Source organism: Oryzias latipes, chromosome 13, assembly GCF_053564925.1.
Source record: "Oryzias latipes strain Hd-rR chromosome 13, Olatipes_Hd-rR_3.1".
In the NCBI taxonomy this organism is placed as follows: domain Eukaryota; kingdom Metazoa; phylum Chordata; class Actinopteri; order Beloniformes; family Adrianichthyidae; genus Oryzias; species Oryzias latipes.
Window position 1 is genome coordinate 14,698,704 of NC_136249.1, and position 17,018 is coordinate 14,715,721.

The 17,018-nt window shown below is 38.4% G+C and overlaps 1 protein-coding gene across 1 annotated transcript; it reads left to right on the top strand.

The window, feature by feature from the left end:
* The first annotated feature begins 4,361 nt into the window (after positions 1-4,361).
* On the top strand, positions 4,362-16,718 carry ctsc (cathepsin C). Its single transcript, XM_004075747.5, has 8 exons — positions 4,362-5,559; positions 5,734-5,879; positions 6,537-6,691; positions 10,666-10,821; positions 11,727-11,845; positions 14,211-14,342; positions 14,550-14,782; positions 15,740-16,718. Exons 1-8 carry the CDS (start codon positions 5,406-5,408, stop codon positions 16,004-16,006), a joined length of 1,362 nt encoding a protein of 453 aa, XP_004075795.1. The 5' UTR covers positions 4,362-5,405; the 3' UTR covers positions 16,007-16,718.
* Positions 16,719-17,018: the final 300 nt, after the last annotated feature.

A 17,018-nucleotide genomic window follows, 5' to 3' on the forward strand; every position in this document is an offset into this window, starting at 1 on the left:
CAGACCAATCTTTCAGGAGATAAACTGAAAGTGAGCTGTTTTGTAATGTCACACACATTAACCGAAGAAGAAGCTAATTTTCTTTTGCTTTATAATACAAAGCATCGTTTAGTCAATGTTTTCAAATAGCACATTTTACAGTGTAATAAAATAATTTAAAATTAAGTTACATAAACCTTTTGTGTAATGCACAATAATTCAGATCTTTCTAAGACAAGTGTTAGCTTTGACAAAATTACTTTTTTTCTGTTCTCAACATTTTTTTGTATACATTATTATTAATTTTTCTGTCCAACTTATTTTAGGTGTGCTTCAAAAATTGTGATTCTCAATAAAAACTCATTACAATGGTGATCAGAAATTGATTGATTGATGTGATGGATTTATTTCCAGCATTGTTCTCAAAGCAATAAAGAATTTACACAGATTGATCAAACTCATTACAGAAATGACAAAAAACAGAAAATTAAACCAAAAAAAGACACTTAAATCACATTTACTTAATTGAATATAGTGATCATTGACTAAAGTCAACTAGATCTTGATTTATTGCTTGAAAAGGAGTAGGAAGAAGCTATTTTATATAATCCCACCCCTACTGAGTTAATTCATTTTATAGTTTTACATAGTTTTTGTAACCAAACTTTAAAAATTATTCTCAGATTTTTAAAAATGAATATCTCTTAAATTTGTTTTGCCTCTGTAACTTTAGCTCATTCAAACAAATATAGAGTAGATTTATTTTAATCTAGACAGATCTTTTGATATTTTCTGCTACTCTGGATTTTGTTTCTTGCCTAATGGAATGAAATTCACTGAAGCATATCATTTTTTTTCTCCTTTTTCTACCTCATATTTCCAGGGGAATCTAGTTGTGAATAAACCTGCAGCTTTACTTCCAGCTGCATCTGAGCTGACCAGCCTGTCATTTCCTGACCTACACGCTGAAACCAATCAGTGGAAACGGCTCACCAGAATATTGACAGCCCATGTGATATTTGCTCTGGCCCCTCCATCTCCATTATTGTGTATGACATCAAACCGCTTAACTGAAGGCATACAGGTTGAGGCAATGAAATTACGCTGCCATCTTTTATAGCCTTTTCCTCTTCCTCCCTCACATTTGTATTCCTTCTGTGATGCTCTCTGCAAGCAGAAAGTGCTCTTCACCAGAAAAGAAACCACCAAATTGTTGTGAATGAGCCTCAGTTCCGCCAAACGGAGAGGCTGACAGGTCCGGGCAAACAGAGGGAGTCTGATCAAGATGACAAAGTAAAACAGCAACAGTTTTTTCAGTGCCGAGGGCACGCCTTGTTGTTGTTTGTTCCTCCCTGAGTCATAAGGTTCTATCACGTCTGTGATTTCAGACAACACCAATGATTAAATAATCAAAACACAAATACTATTACTCTCAACCCCCCCACCCTCTAAGAGGTAGCATTGTTTCCAGTTTATGTAATTACTGATTATCAGAAAAGTAAATCCTTATCCTAAACAAATGCTTTTTCGTCTTAGCTATAGTTTCTGTGATCAATTGATACCAAGGTTTAGATGTATAACTTGAAGATTGAATCAATGAGCAGATTCCTCAGGTCTCTGGCAAGAAGCTCAGTCAGAGGAACAAACAGATGTGGAATCCAGAGAGAAAACAATCACTGTTAATCTTGAAGGTGAGGGATGTATTGTCAACTTTTAAAGTCCCCCTCCCATGAAAATCATGCTTTTTGAGTTTTTGACATGCACATGTGGCATTTTTCTTATGCAGGAGAACAAACGTAATAAAAATCATTCAATTTTTGCACTACTGAGTATTTCTCCTTTTAAACTGCCGTTGATCAAACTGACAGCAATTTGGCAGCACGTATTTAAAATTAAACTTATAGTTATAGTCCTATGTGTTCTCCGCAATTTTGTTATCTCTCTGACCGAGTTTGAAGGCTTGCTGTCCAACAAAGTGATAGCGATCACTCCAGTAAGTAAGTAAATATCAACTCCATTTCAACTGAACAATTTCCTGAGAGATGTGTTGCATTTTCTGACAGAATTGCAAGGGTGTTGATATTTTTGGCCATGACTGTCAGTGGTTTGGTTTAGTCAGATGGGCACTAAATATAATGTCAGTGAGAGGAAAAGGAGCCTGTGTGTGAGTGTCAGGCCATATTCTTTTTTTTTTTCCTTTCCTTTGAGGACTTTAAACTGACTCCACCAGTTGATGGGGATTGTTCTGTCCCCATGGAGATCAAATTGAGGTCATCACGAGCCCAGAGGATTGTTTACAGTAAAATTAGGTTTTTGCTTGTGGAGCTGTAGAAATGTCCGAGACAGAAACAAACATACTTATGTGCTGAAACATGTGTACTGCTTGTGTGGCCGTGGACATATGTCCTAGGGAGGTGAAAACATTTCATTCCCCTCTGCTCTTCTTGTCTGTAGGCGTTTGCATTCTGCTGACCATTGAACCTCCTCAGAGGGCTTCATGTAAATGTGAGAGATGTCACTAGGCTCAAGTGGCATACCTCACTCTGTGAAGAAGAGCTTCCAACCACAAAACAAACTCCAACCCACATATTTTTCATACTGGCGTGTCAGTCAGTGTATCTGAGCACAGCAAAAGGTGGTGATGTTTCTGTGCCACAGACAACAGGCAAAAGGAAAAAAAATGTTTGACCGTGAAAGTTTTTATACATGAGATATCTAATTAGGGGAAAAAAGGAAAGAAATATATTCTTAATGCTTTATTTCTATTTTAGTTTACTTTAAAAAAAATATTTAAAAACCCTGAATACCCCTAGGAGTGCCTCTGATACCCTCAGTCATACAGTCTATACAGTAAACCAGTAATAGATGTTTCAAATACAAATTAAAAGTAACTGTATTTAGTTGAGAGGACGACCTTCAAAATAAAGTTGCATTGTTCACACATGACTGTTCCTTTTTCAGTTCATTTCCTCTTTTATTCACATCTGAAAGGGCACTATAGGTCAGAGTTTTGAATCACCCAAGATGACTCAACATTTTCTAGATTTTGTTTCTGCATTTTTCCACTGAACACCCAAGTCAGGACTAAACACAAATCTGCTGCATTCACAGAAATTAGTCAATATTTATAATACAACACTCATACTGAGGAATTTATGGAATTATTGCCCAACATACTGATTATCAGGTGGCTGTCCAGCACGTTTCAAATTATAATGAAAATACTATATTTCTATGATTTTTTTCTAAACACTCAATGCTAATGAACGTCAGCATCATTTTCAAGTCACTAACCGTTAGAGTATATACTAAATTTTATTGGACGAAACCTCCTGAAGAGAACAGTATTTTTTTTTCTCAAATATAAAAACCTTCAAATGCACTGTTGTACATTATTACACACAATGCCACAACATTTGATCGATTCTAAAGAAGAAGAAGAAGCTTTATTACAGACTCAAGGTCTATTCACCACAATAAACACAAAACAAACAAAAGTCAAGATAAAAAAAAAAAACATTCATACAAGTATAACAACAATGACAAAAAGTATAAAAACAATGACGTAAAAGTATAAAAATGATAAATTAACCAAGTATCATAAACTTAAAAGAAGACTAAAACTACTGCTGGCTAAAAAACTTGAAATATTAAAAAAAGGTGACCATACCAAAACCTCGAAATTGGGGACTGGTATCTAAAAGTGCTGTACCTTACATTCTAAAGAACTGAAAATTATCATTTGCTGCATTAAGAGGTCATATTTACTGAATCAAAAAGCTATTCCAATCAAAAACATCTTATTCAGTCAAGTTACATTTGAACATAGCCCGCCTTCATAATCCTTGCATCCACTGAACTTGAGTTTGTGGAGACTTTCTGCTTGAATTCTTTTGCAGGATATCAGAATAGTTCCCAGGGCAACTGTTTGGATGTGAACTGCCTCCAATCCTTGTAGATACTTTGCTTGAGGATGGTCCAATAATAATTTGCAAGCACTGTGTATGACTGCATATGAGAACTGGAAAGTCCAGTTATCACATACCCAGGGGTGGGGTGCTTAGGGGTTGCCCTTCCTTCCCTACGTTTCAAACAGGAAGTACCTGCTGGTTCCAAGAAGCCAAAATCCCATAGATTTCTGTAGAGAAACAAACAGCTATTACTCAGTCATTCCATTTGTCAAAGCAATCATTTTTTCTTTGCTACCTTTTTTTTCAAGTTTCTTGCTAATCCCCCTACCTTTTTTTATCGTATTTTTTTCTTGAGTGCAAGTTATTCAGGTTATAAATTGGCCAATCAGATACCTCAATAAAAGTAGGTGGTCTCAGGTCCAAGTTTTGAAATGTTTGATTAACAGATTCTCCTGAACCTGCTTTCAGTGGTAGAGGTGTGGATTTCCAACAAGCTCACTCCTGATTGGCAAAAGTGGCTGCCATGGAAAGACAGACTTAGACGGACTCCTCAGATCAATCACTGCTTGCTGACAATGTGTGGCTCCAACATGGCGGCACGTGTATCACAAACATAGGGCGATCAAGTGACTTCATTCATGGAGCCGAAAGTAAGTCATTTTCCATGGATGACGTCACACTCACTCACTTCAATTCAGTCAATGAAGGTGACGCATAGTGAAGGTGGTTCAATAACAAAATGAGCCATTTTATTTTAATGTTGATGTTCTAATTGTATGCTTAATTTAATATGTATATTTCTGAATATTTTTATTATTATTAACTACACATAGGGCAGACTTAAGGTCTCGAAGTTGCTTTCAAGCATTTTAATAACTTTAGAAAGATGTTTGACTTTTGGGATTTATTTTAATTTTAACTATTTAATACGTTTGAAATAAAATACATTAACTTAAAAAAGAAACAAATTCTATTTTCATGATGATTCCGGTGTAATCTTTGATTGAATTATTTTGTAACAGTCCTGAGAGTAAACACCTTGTACAAGAGGAACTCCCCCTGCGCATGCTCACATGGTGATGGGTCACATGACAAGTAAAACGAAAGTAAATACGGATCAACAAAGAACACTGATGGTTAAGATTGTTAGCGCCGCTCTTTTCCCGGTTCGTTTAAGTTTTATGACAAGGCTGGATGAACAACTCGCTGCAAGGTTAAAGTTTCAATTCATTTCACTGTAAACTTATATTTGTATGTTACCATTACAATACACGTTCGGGCGTCTACTATTCCTGTTTGCTAATTTATTATTCAGGCTTCAAATCTTGCGCATGCTCAGTCTTCAGGGGGCATTGAGTAACTTATCTTGCTGAGATAAGTTCAACAGAGTGCTGTCAGTTTTAAAAGCTGCCAGGAAACGAGCTGCAGTGAAGGAGAAGCTGAAGCTTTCAGTTAGAGGGACTTTTCCAGAGTTTTGGGTTGTTTGACGGACACACATTAACTTTGGTAAAAAAGATGAAGCTCGGTGGAGTATGTGTGTTCCTTTTTTTGATTGTGGGGGCCTGGGGTGACACACCAGCCAACTGCACCTATGAGGACCTGCTGGGGACCTGGGTGTTCCAGGTCTCCAAGGGGGGACACGACCAGACCATCAACTGCTCTGCTGAAGGTAATCAAATGACAAAAGTAGGAAAGAGCTGTTCAAAATACAGTCCAATGATAAGGGCCTCTCAGAAATATACAATATCTTGCCAATGAATTCATCTAGTAAATTGTAAAATCTTCCTTAAAATGAGACAAAAGTGTAATAAGGTGTTGGTTGTTTTTGGACATGTTGCCTCAGCTACAGGTGAGCGCTCGGTGACTGTGACCCTGGAGAAACTGTCTGTAGCCACAGACGAGCTGGGGAACACCGGCTTCTTCACCCTCATCTACAACCAGGGTTTTGAGGTGGTCATCGGAGGCTACAAGTGGTTTGGCTTCTTCAAGGTAAAAATCCACTCCTTTGTTGGCAAATCTACATCTTCGACTTAGTCAGAGAGGAGGGAGATCTTTTTCTTAAACCCAAAGTGGAAGGAACGTGTCACAATTTGTCAGTTTCCTGTCTTTTATCTGTGAATCAAGCCACCGCTCTGAAGCTGCGAGGCCTTTGTTCATCTGGGGGTCATGTGTTTTTTACTCCATCGCTCACATGACACTGTGTAGTAGGAAGTGTCACAGACATTCATTTTACAGTCTGCTTTATGGTTTATGCATGTCTGCTATCATTTCCTCATTTGGGGGGTGAGAGGAGGAGGGTGGGAGTTGTGAAAGAAGTTGGGGGGTTTGTGTGTTGGTACGGGGAGGGGGGCCCTATTTTTAAATTTTGTGCTTGGTTACTTTAATTTTCATGCTTGTTTTTATATCATTTATTTTGTTTTGTTTTAATGTAAAACACTTTGTTATACTTTTATATAAAAAGTGCTTTATGAATAATGTTTGATTGATTGATCTTTAAAGACATATCCTTTGATGTCTCAGAAAATTCCTCTTTTGCCACTAGTTTTTTTTTTTTTACCTGGAACTATCTTAGTCCAGCTAAATGTTTAAGATAAGGATAACATAGTTGATAAAAGCTTTCATCGGTTTGTGTCCTCACGCCTTCAGTACTCCCAGAAAGGCTCTGAAGTGACCAGCTACTGTGACCAGACCCTGCCTGGGTGGGTGCATGACGTCCTGGGCAACAACTGGGGCTGTTTTGTTGGGAAGAAGGTGAAGTCAGTGCCGCTCCGGACAGACTACAAGCCCGTCCCGAACATCAGGTATAAAACAACATAAAATGAACACTCAGAACTAAAACGTGAGGACATCAGCAGATGCTCCTTTAGTGTTTTGAGTCACTTACTACACCTCAGCCATGAAACCAATTCAAAGATGAATTCAAAGGTGTATATTATCGACACACAGCTGTCGAGTTGACTTTACTCAGATCATCTTACAGGATGCATGTGGTTTCAAGTTTGTTTGAAACTTAGGAACATAGTATTTTTTTTTTAACGGTAAAACTGTTTGTAAAAAGATCCCAAAAAATGTCATTAAAGGATCAACATTCCTTAAAAATAAAACATCTCACACAGATCTTTCACCTTTTTGAAAATGTTGGAAGTGTTGAAGTACTTTAAAGTGATTGAGAGCAACACAAGTTTTGTTTTGTTTGAAGGCCTAGCCTAATATATTTAAAAGACACTTGTACACTCACTGGAAAGGCTGAAAAGAATGATAAAAGGACATTAACTGTAGTTGAAAAACTGTATTTTAGAAAGGTCTTAACTAAAATGGAAGACCGACATCATTTCAAAGACATTTGTTGACAATGGCTCCCATTTTGGATCTTTCATGACATCAAAGACCCTGATTGGTCAGAGAGGGTGTGCTGTTTTCAATTTAAAACTCTATTATCTAAATCAGGGGTGGGCAACTATTTTGACTCGTGGGCCACATACGGGTTCGAAAATTGGATAGAAGGGCCGGACCAGCAGCAAATTCGTGGAGTGAGAAAGAAATAACATGGAATTTGGATTGAAAATTTATATTTTAAAACAGAACATTTTAGAGTTTTTAGGTTAAACCTTTTGTTCTCATTTTAGAGCCAAGTGCACCAATGGGTTGATGTACCTCGTGTAAAAGTTGGAGAAATGCTGCGTTCATGTGATGTTTGAATGACTGTAAGAATGAAAAACAACAAATCTTCCAACACCACATGGATGCTAGAGCGGAGTCCCCAAACGTTTTCCTGTGAGGGCTACAACAACTCTTTTTCTTTAAAACTTTAAACTTCTTTTGTCTTTCTTTTATTGTAAAGCTCTATGATAAAGTTTAATTAATTCATGATCCTTTTAATAAAATAAATAACACTATTTATGAAATAAAAAATGAGCAAATAACTCTCTTTGTGATTTTCAAAGACCAAAAGTCAGTTAAAAATATACTGATACATTAAAAAGAAAACCAATAAATAGTTGATCCTCTCCCGTCTTCGTCCCGCTGAGGATTGGAGGGCTGTAGCCCCTCAAACGTCTCACAGTTTGCACTAAAACTGAGCAGCTGTGTCTTGCACGTTTGTTTCTTATCCAGTAATAATGAAAAAAGCAAATTTCTATGTCTTCCGCTGCAGCTATGCATATATCTGCATTACCTTTTCACCAGTATAGAGTTCCCTCGTTTATTGCAGGAGTTATGTTCTAAAAATAACACGTGATCGGTGAAATCCACGGAGTCTGATTACGTTTATGGCAGCAAAACTCCTCACTGCACACTTTCTTCACTTTTCTCACACAGACATGAACATTTTCATCCTTTCTCTCTTGTTTAAATTCTCAACCCTTTATAGAAATTAGGTCCAGGATCTTAGAATGAAAACAAAGATCTGATCGTTCACAGATTTCTGTGGATTTGAAGAGCTCCGCGTTTCTGAACAAGCGACAAGGCACGGCGTAGATTAATTGACAAGGTCTCCAGCCAATCAGGACACAGAAGAGGGTGCGCTGTTTAAAAAAAGCAGCATAATTGCTCTAAAAGAATGAGCTAAACCGGGAAAAATGAACTGCAACGTAGAAAGGGAAGACTGTCTTTTGTTCTATTTGACAGGGATTTTCCAGGGTTTCAGGTTGGAGCACAGACTGCAGAAGGGTGGAATAAAATGTCATGTTCTATGCGGGTCTTGATCGTGTGGCCAGATTTAAAAAAAAATAAGGGTCTCTGATATTGCTCAGTTGGCCGGACCAAACAGGGAGGCGGGCCGGATCCAGCCTGCCAGCTGTAGTCTGCCCACCCCTGATCTGAATTATAAACAATGCCCCCTGGTGTTCAGTGAGAGGAAATCAATTTCTTCTTAGATTCAGAGATCGTAAAATTTGTTTTGTTGTTTGAAAAATCGTGAATGATTAAAAGGTGTGCATTCAAGAAGTTTTAATTTTTAAAATCTGAATCTGATTTATTTTTGTAAATAGTTTATTAGTTTAACTCATAGTTTATACTAAATTTCTTTAGGTTGAAGAAAAATACACAGAGCTTAATTTTTACATTGTGACAACTGAACTGTACTACCATGTGTTTTTGCACAAAAGCTGTTATCTGAGGGGTTTTCAAAAGTTTAGGTTCCATTTTTCTTTCCAAAATCCAAAATCATGACTTAGGTTTTGCATGAAAACTCTGAAACAACATCAGAAATGAGATGTGTCTAAACACTGCAGCTCCCTGTCTGTCCTGCTGTGATTCCACAGTTCAATCAAACATAATGACTCAACTCCAGGCTCTTTTTACCAGAAGCTGTGGCTTAGCACAGCCTTCACGCTGCCTCAGCTTTCAAGCTTATCTGTCCACAGAATAGTGGCCGTTATTGGAAGAGCTTTTAAAACACTCAGAAGCATCGTAAATTGAAGATATTTCTTTGTTTTTCCCATTTTTTCCCATAGGTTTTGTTGTAAAACATCACATGACTGTGAAACCCTTTAATCAAATTTGGATGTCTCTGTAGTGGAGGCTTCGGCAAGCTTTGGCCTTTTGCTTTTGGATAAGGATCTGAAACAGACCTCAAAAAACACAACGGACTGACTCAAAAGGCAGAATCTGAACATTTTGCCACAGCTCCGTCTGTCCCTGGAGCGAAACCTCATTTAAAAGGCATCAAAAGAAGAGTGCACGCCTGACAACTTGAGAATTTCCCCGAACTGGAAGCATTTTGCTGATGGACTGAGAGAAAAAGTCCCAAACAGGAGAAGAGAGACTCCTCACTGGGCACAGAAATCACACACAAGCTGAGGGGAAAATTCTTAAAGTAAACAACAAAAACAAAACAAAGTCTGAAATTATTTTAAAATGTTTTTTTTGGTTGCTTTTTCTTTAGCTTTTGGAAATCTGTGTTTTTTTTGGGTCATTTTTCTCCATTTAATGCGATAAAGTTTAAACCTGAAATGAATCTTTCACAACAGGCCCTTTCCTTTTCTTTACTCATCATAAGCCACCTTCTGTGTTTGCACATTATTTCATGACAGACTGAAAAGACAAGTGACCTGTTGACCTTAGAACCGCTCAGCCGAACATGTAAATGTAGACACAGAAATACAGGAAAGTTTAAATGTTAAAAAGTCAATCGTTGAAAGAGCTGCACAAGGAGTTCCTCTGCAGCGTAGAGGTTACACCAGCACCATTTTTCTGAAAACATGATGCTAATTACAGTTTGTGCTGCCCCTTCAATCCTCGGTCCCAGCCCCCTGATGGAAGTTTTTCTTTGATCTGGACCAGCAAGGCGGCTGCTGTTTTCATGGTCCAGATCAGGCGCTTTTTGTGGTTAAAACGAAGAAAACTGGTTCCAAGTTTGGAACTGGAACCGCTTTGATTCAGAAAGGTCAAGAAAGGTCCACAAGAAGAAACGAAATCTTTATATTTATGTCTGTTAAATATGTAAGTCACCAAAATCATTCAACACCACTGGATAATTTGGACTCGAAGCAACTTTTATCCCACCAGCAAGTTTCCTTTTGATTGAAAAGGACAGGGAAGGTGATGCAATGGTGTACACAAGCTACATATTCCTGTGTGTATCTCTTATGAGACAAGCTTATTAGAAGGTAAAGTAGTGGGGAAGAAGGTTGATAAGAACTGCTGTTGCAGTTTTACTCCATCTATGGCAAAAAAAAAGGTTTGTGTGACCTAATCAATCTGTTTTTTCAGCTTTTTTTGGGGTGCCTTTTTGCATTAAAGAGCCTCACCGGTTGCATTGTTTGTCCTCCACCAGGTTGCTCCAGAAGCCGTACAAACACAACCAGGACTTTATCCATTTAATCAACTCTGTGCAAAAGTCCTGGAGGGCTGCGCCCCACCCCGAGCACGAGATGTACACTTTACAGGAGCTGCACTACAGAGCGGGGGGGCCCGCCTCTCGAGTCCCTGTGTGAGTAATATAACCATACTAAAGACAAAGCTGTTGTTTCTGCAACCTAAAGCAGATGTGCAACCAGCCCTGTCATATGAAAGCAAAACATTTTCCCTGGATATTCTACTTCATATTATGTTTCATTTTATTTATTTTTTTAACTCTCACCACACATTTTTATTTAAAACTAATAGGGTTGCCACAATTCTCAGTTTAAACCTGAAAAATCTGAATAGAGTGGGGAAAAGGGAATGGTTGCATCCTTACTGCATACCAGTATGTCAACATTGAAAGTGTCAAACAATTATTTTAAATTTTAGAATAATTTTATTTATTGTCCTATTACATCACACTAGGCTTAGCTTAAGCCAAGAAAACGGAATCTTAAGAACGTAAAAAGACTTGGAAGAACATGAATGGTCTTGTTTTCTTTCTCGCTAAAAAAAAAAATCTTATCAAGGCAGTTTCAGAATAGCACAACAATTTCAGTTTGAGAAAACATTTTTTTAGTGACTAGAATGTTTTTCTTAAAATTAGAATTCTTGGTAAGACACTTTTCATGACCCTATTGGCAAATTTCTGTTTGCCTAATTAAAGAAATTTTGCCAAAGGGGTAAGAATTTTTGGCAAATAAAAAAAATCAGATTTGTATTACACAAATCATCTCGAACTGAAACATAATTGTGACCTTAAACTTGAACTGAATCATGGGAAAGTGGATCATTGTATCTCTAGAATCTAAAAATGTGTTTTTGATATTTCGCTAACAATTTGTATTTCTATAGATTTTAGAAATCTCAAATTTAGAGCTCTTCATGCTTCAAAAACCCTGAAGCTGAAGGTTATGATGGCTCCAGGTGAGTGTCGATGAAGGACACTGCCTGGTTTTTATAGGATGCTTTTTCTTTTTTTCTTTTTTGCAGGCGTGTCCGCCCTGCACCTGTGACTGCCGACTTGGCCAAGGTGGCTGCAGCTCTGCCTGAGAGCTGGGACTGGAGAAACGTTGGTGGTGTGAACTTTGTTAGTCCTGTGAGAAACCAAGGTGATCCTAAATGACGTTTTTGTACCAACTGTGGACGCCGTTTTATGGAGCTGTGTAAAACCTGAGCCTCCTTTAGTTACCAAAGATGCCAGCTCTTTGTTGAGGTGTTGTAAGATCAGAGCAGAACTGCTGCTTGGCATTTAAGAAACTCAAAGGCTTGACACCGAGAAGCACTCTTTCCTACTTGGCATGATTGGTCACCTGTGTGTTTGTGAACAGCCTGGCATGTGCAGAAAGGGAGATAATGTATTTGGAGTGTCTGGCAGGGCTGCTGGATGGTTGAAGGATCTGGAGAGAGCATTAGACTTTCTATAGAAGCTCTCTAAGCCACTTTGCAGGGATTTGGAACCTTTTTTGTTGCTTCAGTGTTATGAATCAAGCCGATTTTTCAGGTTGTTTTGCTGTTTACAAAGGTTGGTGAGTCTGAAGAAACGGTAAAACCGTGTTGTTGGTCCCACAAAAGATAATGCTCATTTTTATACAGTTGAGCTGAACCAGAGCCCCCATTTTATTTCAAAAAGATTCAGAAATGGAAAATAATTAGGACCCATAATGCTAAAGCAGAACCACATTACAGTGATCAGACATTTTTAATCATTTTGAATATGTATAGTAGTCTAAACTTTGTTCTTTATGTGTTTAATAACAAGCATTGCTATAACTTTTTTTCATATAACTCTTTCAATATTTAGCTAGCATCATCCATTTTTTTTCCCAGGATTTTTTTAAAACCAGCTTCAGGTGTCAAAAAGCTAAAAAATCAAGAAATAGATTTTAACTTTCAGTCTTTTAATCCTTCCATCCTTTAATGGAGCCTTCTATTTAAGGCGACAATCTAAGGTTTTTATAAACTGCAAAGTATTTTGGGCGTTAAGTGCCCAAAGGCACAATGACTGTCAATCATGGGCTTTGAGCCCTCAACCAACAGAATGGCAGAAGTTTCATCAACCCAGGGAACTAAAGCCATCCCCACTGTATTATGACGTTTAAAAGATAGACAAAGTTTCATTTAAATAAGGAGTGACCTTGGTGAATGTGATTTGAAAGATGCATTAGTGAAAAGGAAACCATGTGTGAAATAAGTCCATAGTCTTTGGTGGTTAGGCTCAGCGTCCACTGATGTCTTGGATGCCTGGGATGCTAGGACCATAGGTGAACGACCCCCAGAGCGTCGACGATGATGGTGGTTGAGGCCAGTCCCTAACAACGTGGAGAACAGGGAGGGCCGGGAATGCTGATAAACAAAAATCCATGAATTTAGAGGCCAAAATTTAATTGTGATTGGCTGGGAAGGAAGTGGGCACTTAAGCTATTGGTTCAGAGTGAAGACTTAAATGATGAGTGACATGTTGAGTGAAGTAATCAGCAGCCCAGCTTACCTGGAAATGAAGTAGATCTTCCTTATTGAAAGTGCGCCATAGCTTTACTGACATACTCTTTACTGACACTTTGATTTAAGTCCCTGGTTAAACTCCATCCATCCATCCATTTTCCAAACCAGCTTAATCCCTTTTGAGGTCGTGGAGTTGCTGGAGCCTGTCCCAGCCACTTTTGAGTGGTGGCGGGGTAGACCCTGGACAGATCACCAGTCCATCACAGAAAAAAAATGGTGGACTGACTTTTACCTGTCAGTGAAAAATCTGATGAAGATTGGGATTGGGGGCTGCACGATGGCGTTGTGGTTAGAGCTTTCACCCCTTAGGGAGAAGGCCCTGGTTTAAAACCCGGCTGGGATCTTTTTGTGTGGTGCTTGCATGCTCTTCTCGTTCATGTGTGGGGTTTCTCCCACAGTCCAAAAACATGCTTTATAGATCCCTAAATTGTACCAAGGTGTAAATGTGTGTGTGTGGGGCCCTGCATCAGACCTGTGCATCAGAAAAGCGACCTGTTTCGGTTGGCTCCCCAACCCCATGACCCCAAAAGGGATTCAGCGGGTTCTGAAGATGGATGGATGAATAAATTGGGATTGGTTCATCTTGCATCTTTAGCTAATTTTTTTTTTTTTTTTTAATCTTCGCATGAATTTAAATTTCTAAAGTTAGACAAAATTTTCTTTTTAACCCACTGCAGTCCTGTAGGGCCTCCCATTTCCCCAGATGAGTAGCAAATGTTACTGTAAAATTTCAAGAATCTGTTCTTTGTTGCATTATTTTGTAGTTTTAACATCTTACCAGAGAGTTCTTTGGGCCAAAGCACAGATGTCTATAATCTTCTTTTCACAGACTGTAAAAAGTCTTTTCTTTAGGTGCAGTGTTTTTAAGAATTCTATCTGATTTATAACTTCATGACCTGTGCTTTTTCTTTCTTTTTGTTTCTGCGCTCTTGTTTTTGTTTCTCACAGCAAACGACTGATTTTCTGTTTCAGCGGCATGCGGCAGCTGCTACTCCTTTGCCACCATGGGAATGCTGGAGGCGCGTGTTCGAGTCCTGACAAACAACAGCCAGACTCCTGTTTTCAGTCCTCAGCAAGTGGTGTCCTGCTCTGAATACTCTCAAGGTAAACTCTCGATTTCAGATCATTTTCATCCCTAAAGTCTGAATCTTTTGTTGTCGTTAACAACAGTCTGCAATGTTGTTTGTCTTATACTTCATTATTACGATGTGTTTTCATGAAGCAGTTCTGTCTCAAATTTTCAATCGTTTACCTGAAAAAGAAAGTCAGGACAGCCTATAAAAATATTTTTTCTTGTTTTGTATTTCCCAGGTTGTGATGGAGGGTTCCCATACCTGATAGGGAAGTATTCTCAGGATTTTGGGATTGTGGAGGAGTCGTGCTTTCCATATATTGCCAAAGATTCTCCGTGCGGTGTTCCTCAAAACTGTGGGCGCGCGTACACAGCCGAGTACAAGTACGTGGGTGGGTTTTATGGCGGCTGCAGTGAGATGGCCATGATGAAGGAGCTGGTCCACCATGGGCCCATGGCAGTCGCCTTTGAGGTTTGTTTATCATTCTCACAACTCCATTAGTTGTTTTTATTTTCAGCTTCACATAGCAAAGTGCCATTAAAAGAACCAACTTCAGTGAAATTAGTGTTTTTGGTGTTTTTACATGTTGGCATTTTTCTCATGATGGAGGACATGGATAAAGAAAATTAAGCTTAAAAATTATATTTCTTAGTTATTCTTTACCCAAATCTTTGTGAATCAGGGGCAGTCATTTACAAAAAGCTCCTAGGAGTGGGTGCTACAGTTGTCGACCCACAAGCTCCCTGCTCAGCTCCATTCTGATGTTTCTGCTGCTTTGGTTACCAACTGGCGTTTAGACCAGCACAATGATATAGAACATTTAAAATGCGTGAAGAGAACTTCTTTTTTAGGTGTGCATTATTACTGTCGATTATCACTTTTTAATCATGCAGCCAATCAGAGTCGAGTACTCAATCTAGGGCTGCACGAAATGAGGAAAACTCGTGATTTGTGATATTGTAGATCAACATTGTGATGACGGTATAACTTGCGATACATAAACAAATAGCAAAACAACCAAAAATAATAATTTCTATTTCAATGCAAGAATTTTATTTAAATAAGAGTCAACATAACTTAAATTATACTCCAATTGACCCTCGTCTACAAAGGAAGCAAGCATCTAACATAAATGTGCTCCATCTGATTGGTCAACATCATGAAGGGGTGCATCCGATTGGTCAAATGCATAAACAGATTTATTTGATTCATTAAATACTTTAAGTTGCCATAAGATTGTTTTAGCACAATTAAGGTGACCATTTATCGCAATTTTCGCTGTGTTTTGCGATATGCGTATATGAGCGTAAATATGCGATTTATTGTGCAAGCCTAGTATAATCATAATTCAAAGACCACTGAGTAAGCTTTAACAATTGATCAAAGTTGATCGGAGTGGGACTTTAAAGCCTTCACGTGTGTCCACAGGTCTACCCTGACTTCATGCACTATGCCGGGGGCATCTACCACCACACAGGCCTGGCTGACCCCTTCAATCCCTTCGAGCTGACCAACCATGCTGTGCTGTTGGTGGGCTACGGTCGCTGCCACAAGACTGGGGAGAAATACTGGATCGTCAAGAACAGCTGGGGAACCAGCTGGGGAGAGAACGGCTTCTTCCGTATCCGCAGAGGAAGTGACGAGTGCTCCATCGAGAGCATCGCCGTTGCAGCCACGCCCATCCCAAAACTGTAGAAGTTAAAAAGTCATCTGGTTTGACTTCATGTGCTGCTTGAGGATTTTCAGAATTAGGTTGTTTGCTTTTCTCACTCATCCATCAAAGGGAGTAAAAATTGCACGCTAACAGGAAAGTGACAGATTTCACATTTCTTGTTCATCCAAATTTTTTTAATCAGAAACTTTTGAGTTTTATTTTAATTTTTAGATTTTTTATCAGTGTTCACATGCTGAATGTTTGCAGTCGTGATAAAAATAGGTACACAGTAACTGGTTAACTAAAGAAGTGCCACAAACTAAACGTTTACGTGACGTAAAAGGGACTCGGAGAGACTTCCAATGATGCGATATTTCTCTGGATTAGCTTTTAAAGCTGAGCCTTCATCATCGTTTTTGGTTTGATGTTTGCTGATTAAACCAATCACTTGTGTGTCGAATCAAGCTGTAACTGCCTGTGCCAACTTAAATCAGAGCAGATTGGAACAAGCTTCAACACTTGAAGGGAACTGAAGAGTCTGTGTTTGATTGTCATTGAACAAATTAGACCCTTTTTTCTTTCTCAGGAAGACAAAGTAGAGAATTTGCTCCATCTGCCCTTGTTGACACCGCGGCTGCCACAAATGTCTGCTCCTCAGGAGAATTCAGGGAGAATGTCTCATGGGATGAGAAGATTTTATTTTTTATTTCGTGTCATTTTTTTAAGATTCATGTACTAAAAAGATTCAACTGATGTGTGGCGTGTTGTGAATGTTTCTTACAAAATCCCTTATGATTTTACTTTTCTTTTAGCAGATTTCTTTTTAATGGTTATAATATTTTAACGGCAAAAAAGAATATTTTTTTCTTATAGTGAGGTTCTTAATGGAAGAATCTGAAAACATTTGAAACTTTTAAAACGTTGTGTGCAGACTTGGCTGCAGTCTTATATAATTTTCTCCATAAAAAGAGATGAAAATAAAAAACTGCTGTAAAAAAAAAACAAACAAACTCAAACTTGCCAGAAAACAAACTGATGATTCCCCCGGACTGT

Coding starts and splice junctions, on each gene's coding strand:
- ctsc (XM_004075747.5), top strand. CDS start 5,406: ATGAAGCTCGGTGGAGTATGTGTGTTCCTTTTTTTGATTGTGGGGGCC. Junction 5,880..6,536: donor AGTGGTTTGGCTTCTTCAAG/GTAAAAATCCAC, acceptor TCACGCCTTCAG/TACTCCCAGAAAGGCTCTGA. Junction 11,846..14,210: donor TAGTCCTGTGAGAAACCAAG/GTGATCCTAAAT, acceptor TTTCTGTTTCAG/CGGCATGCGGCAGCTGCTAC.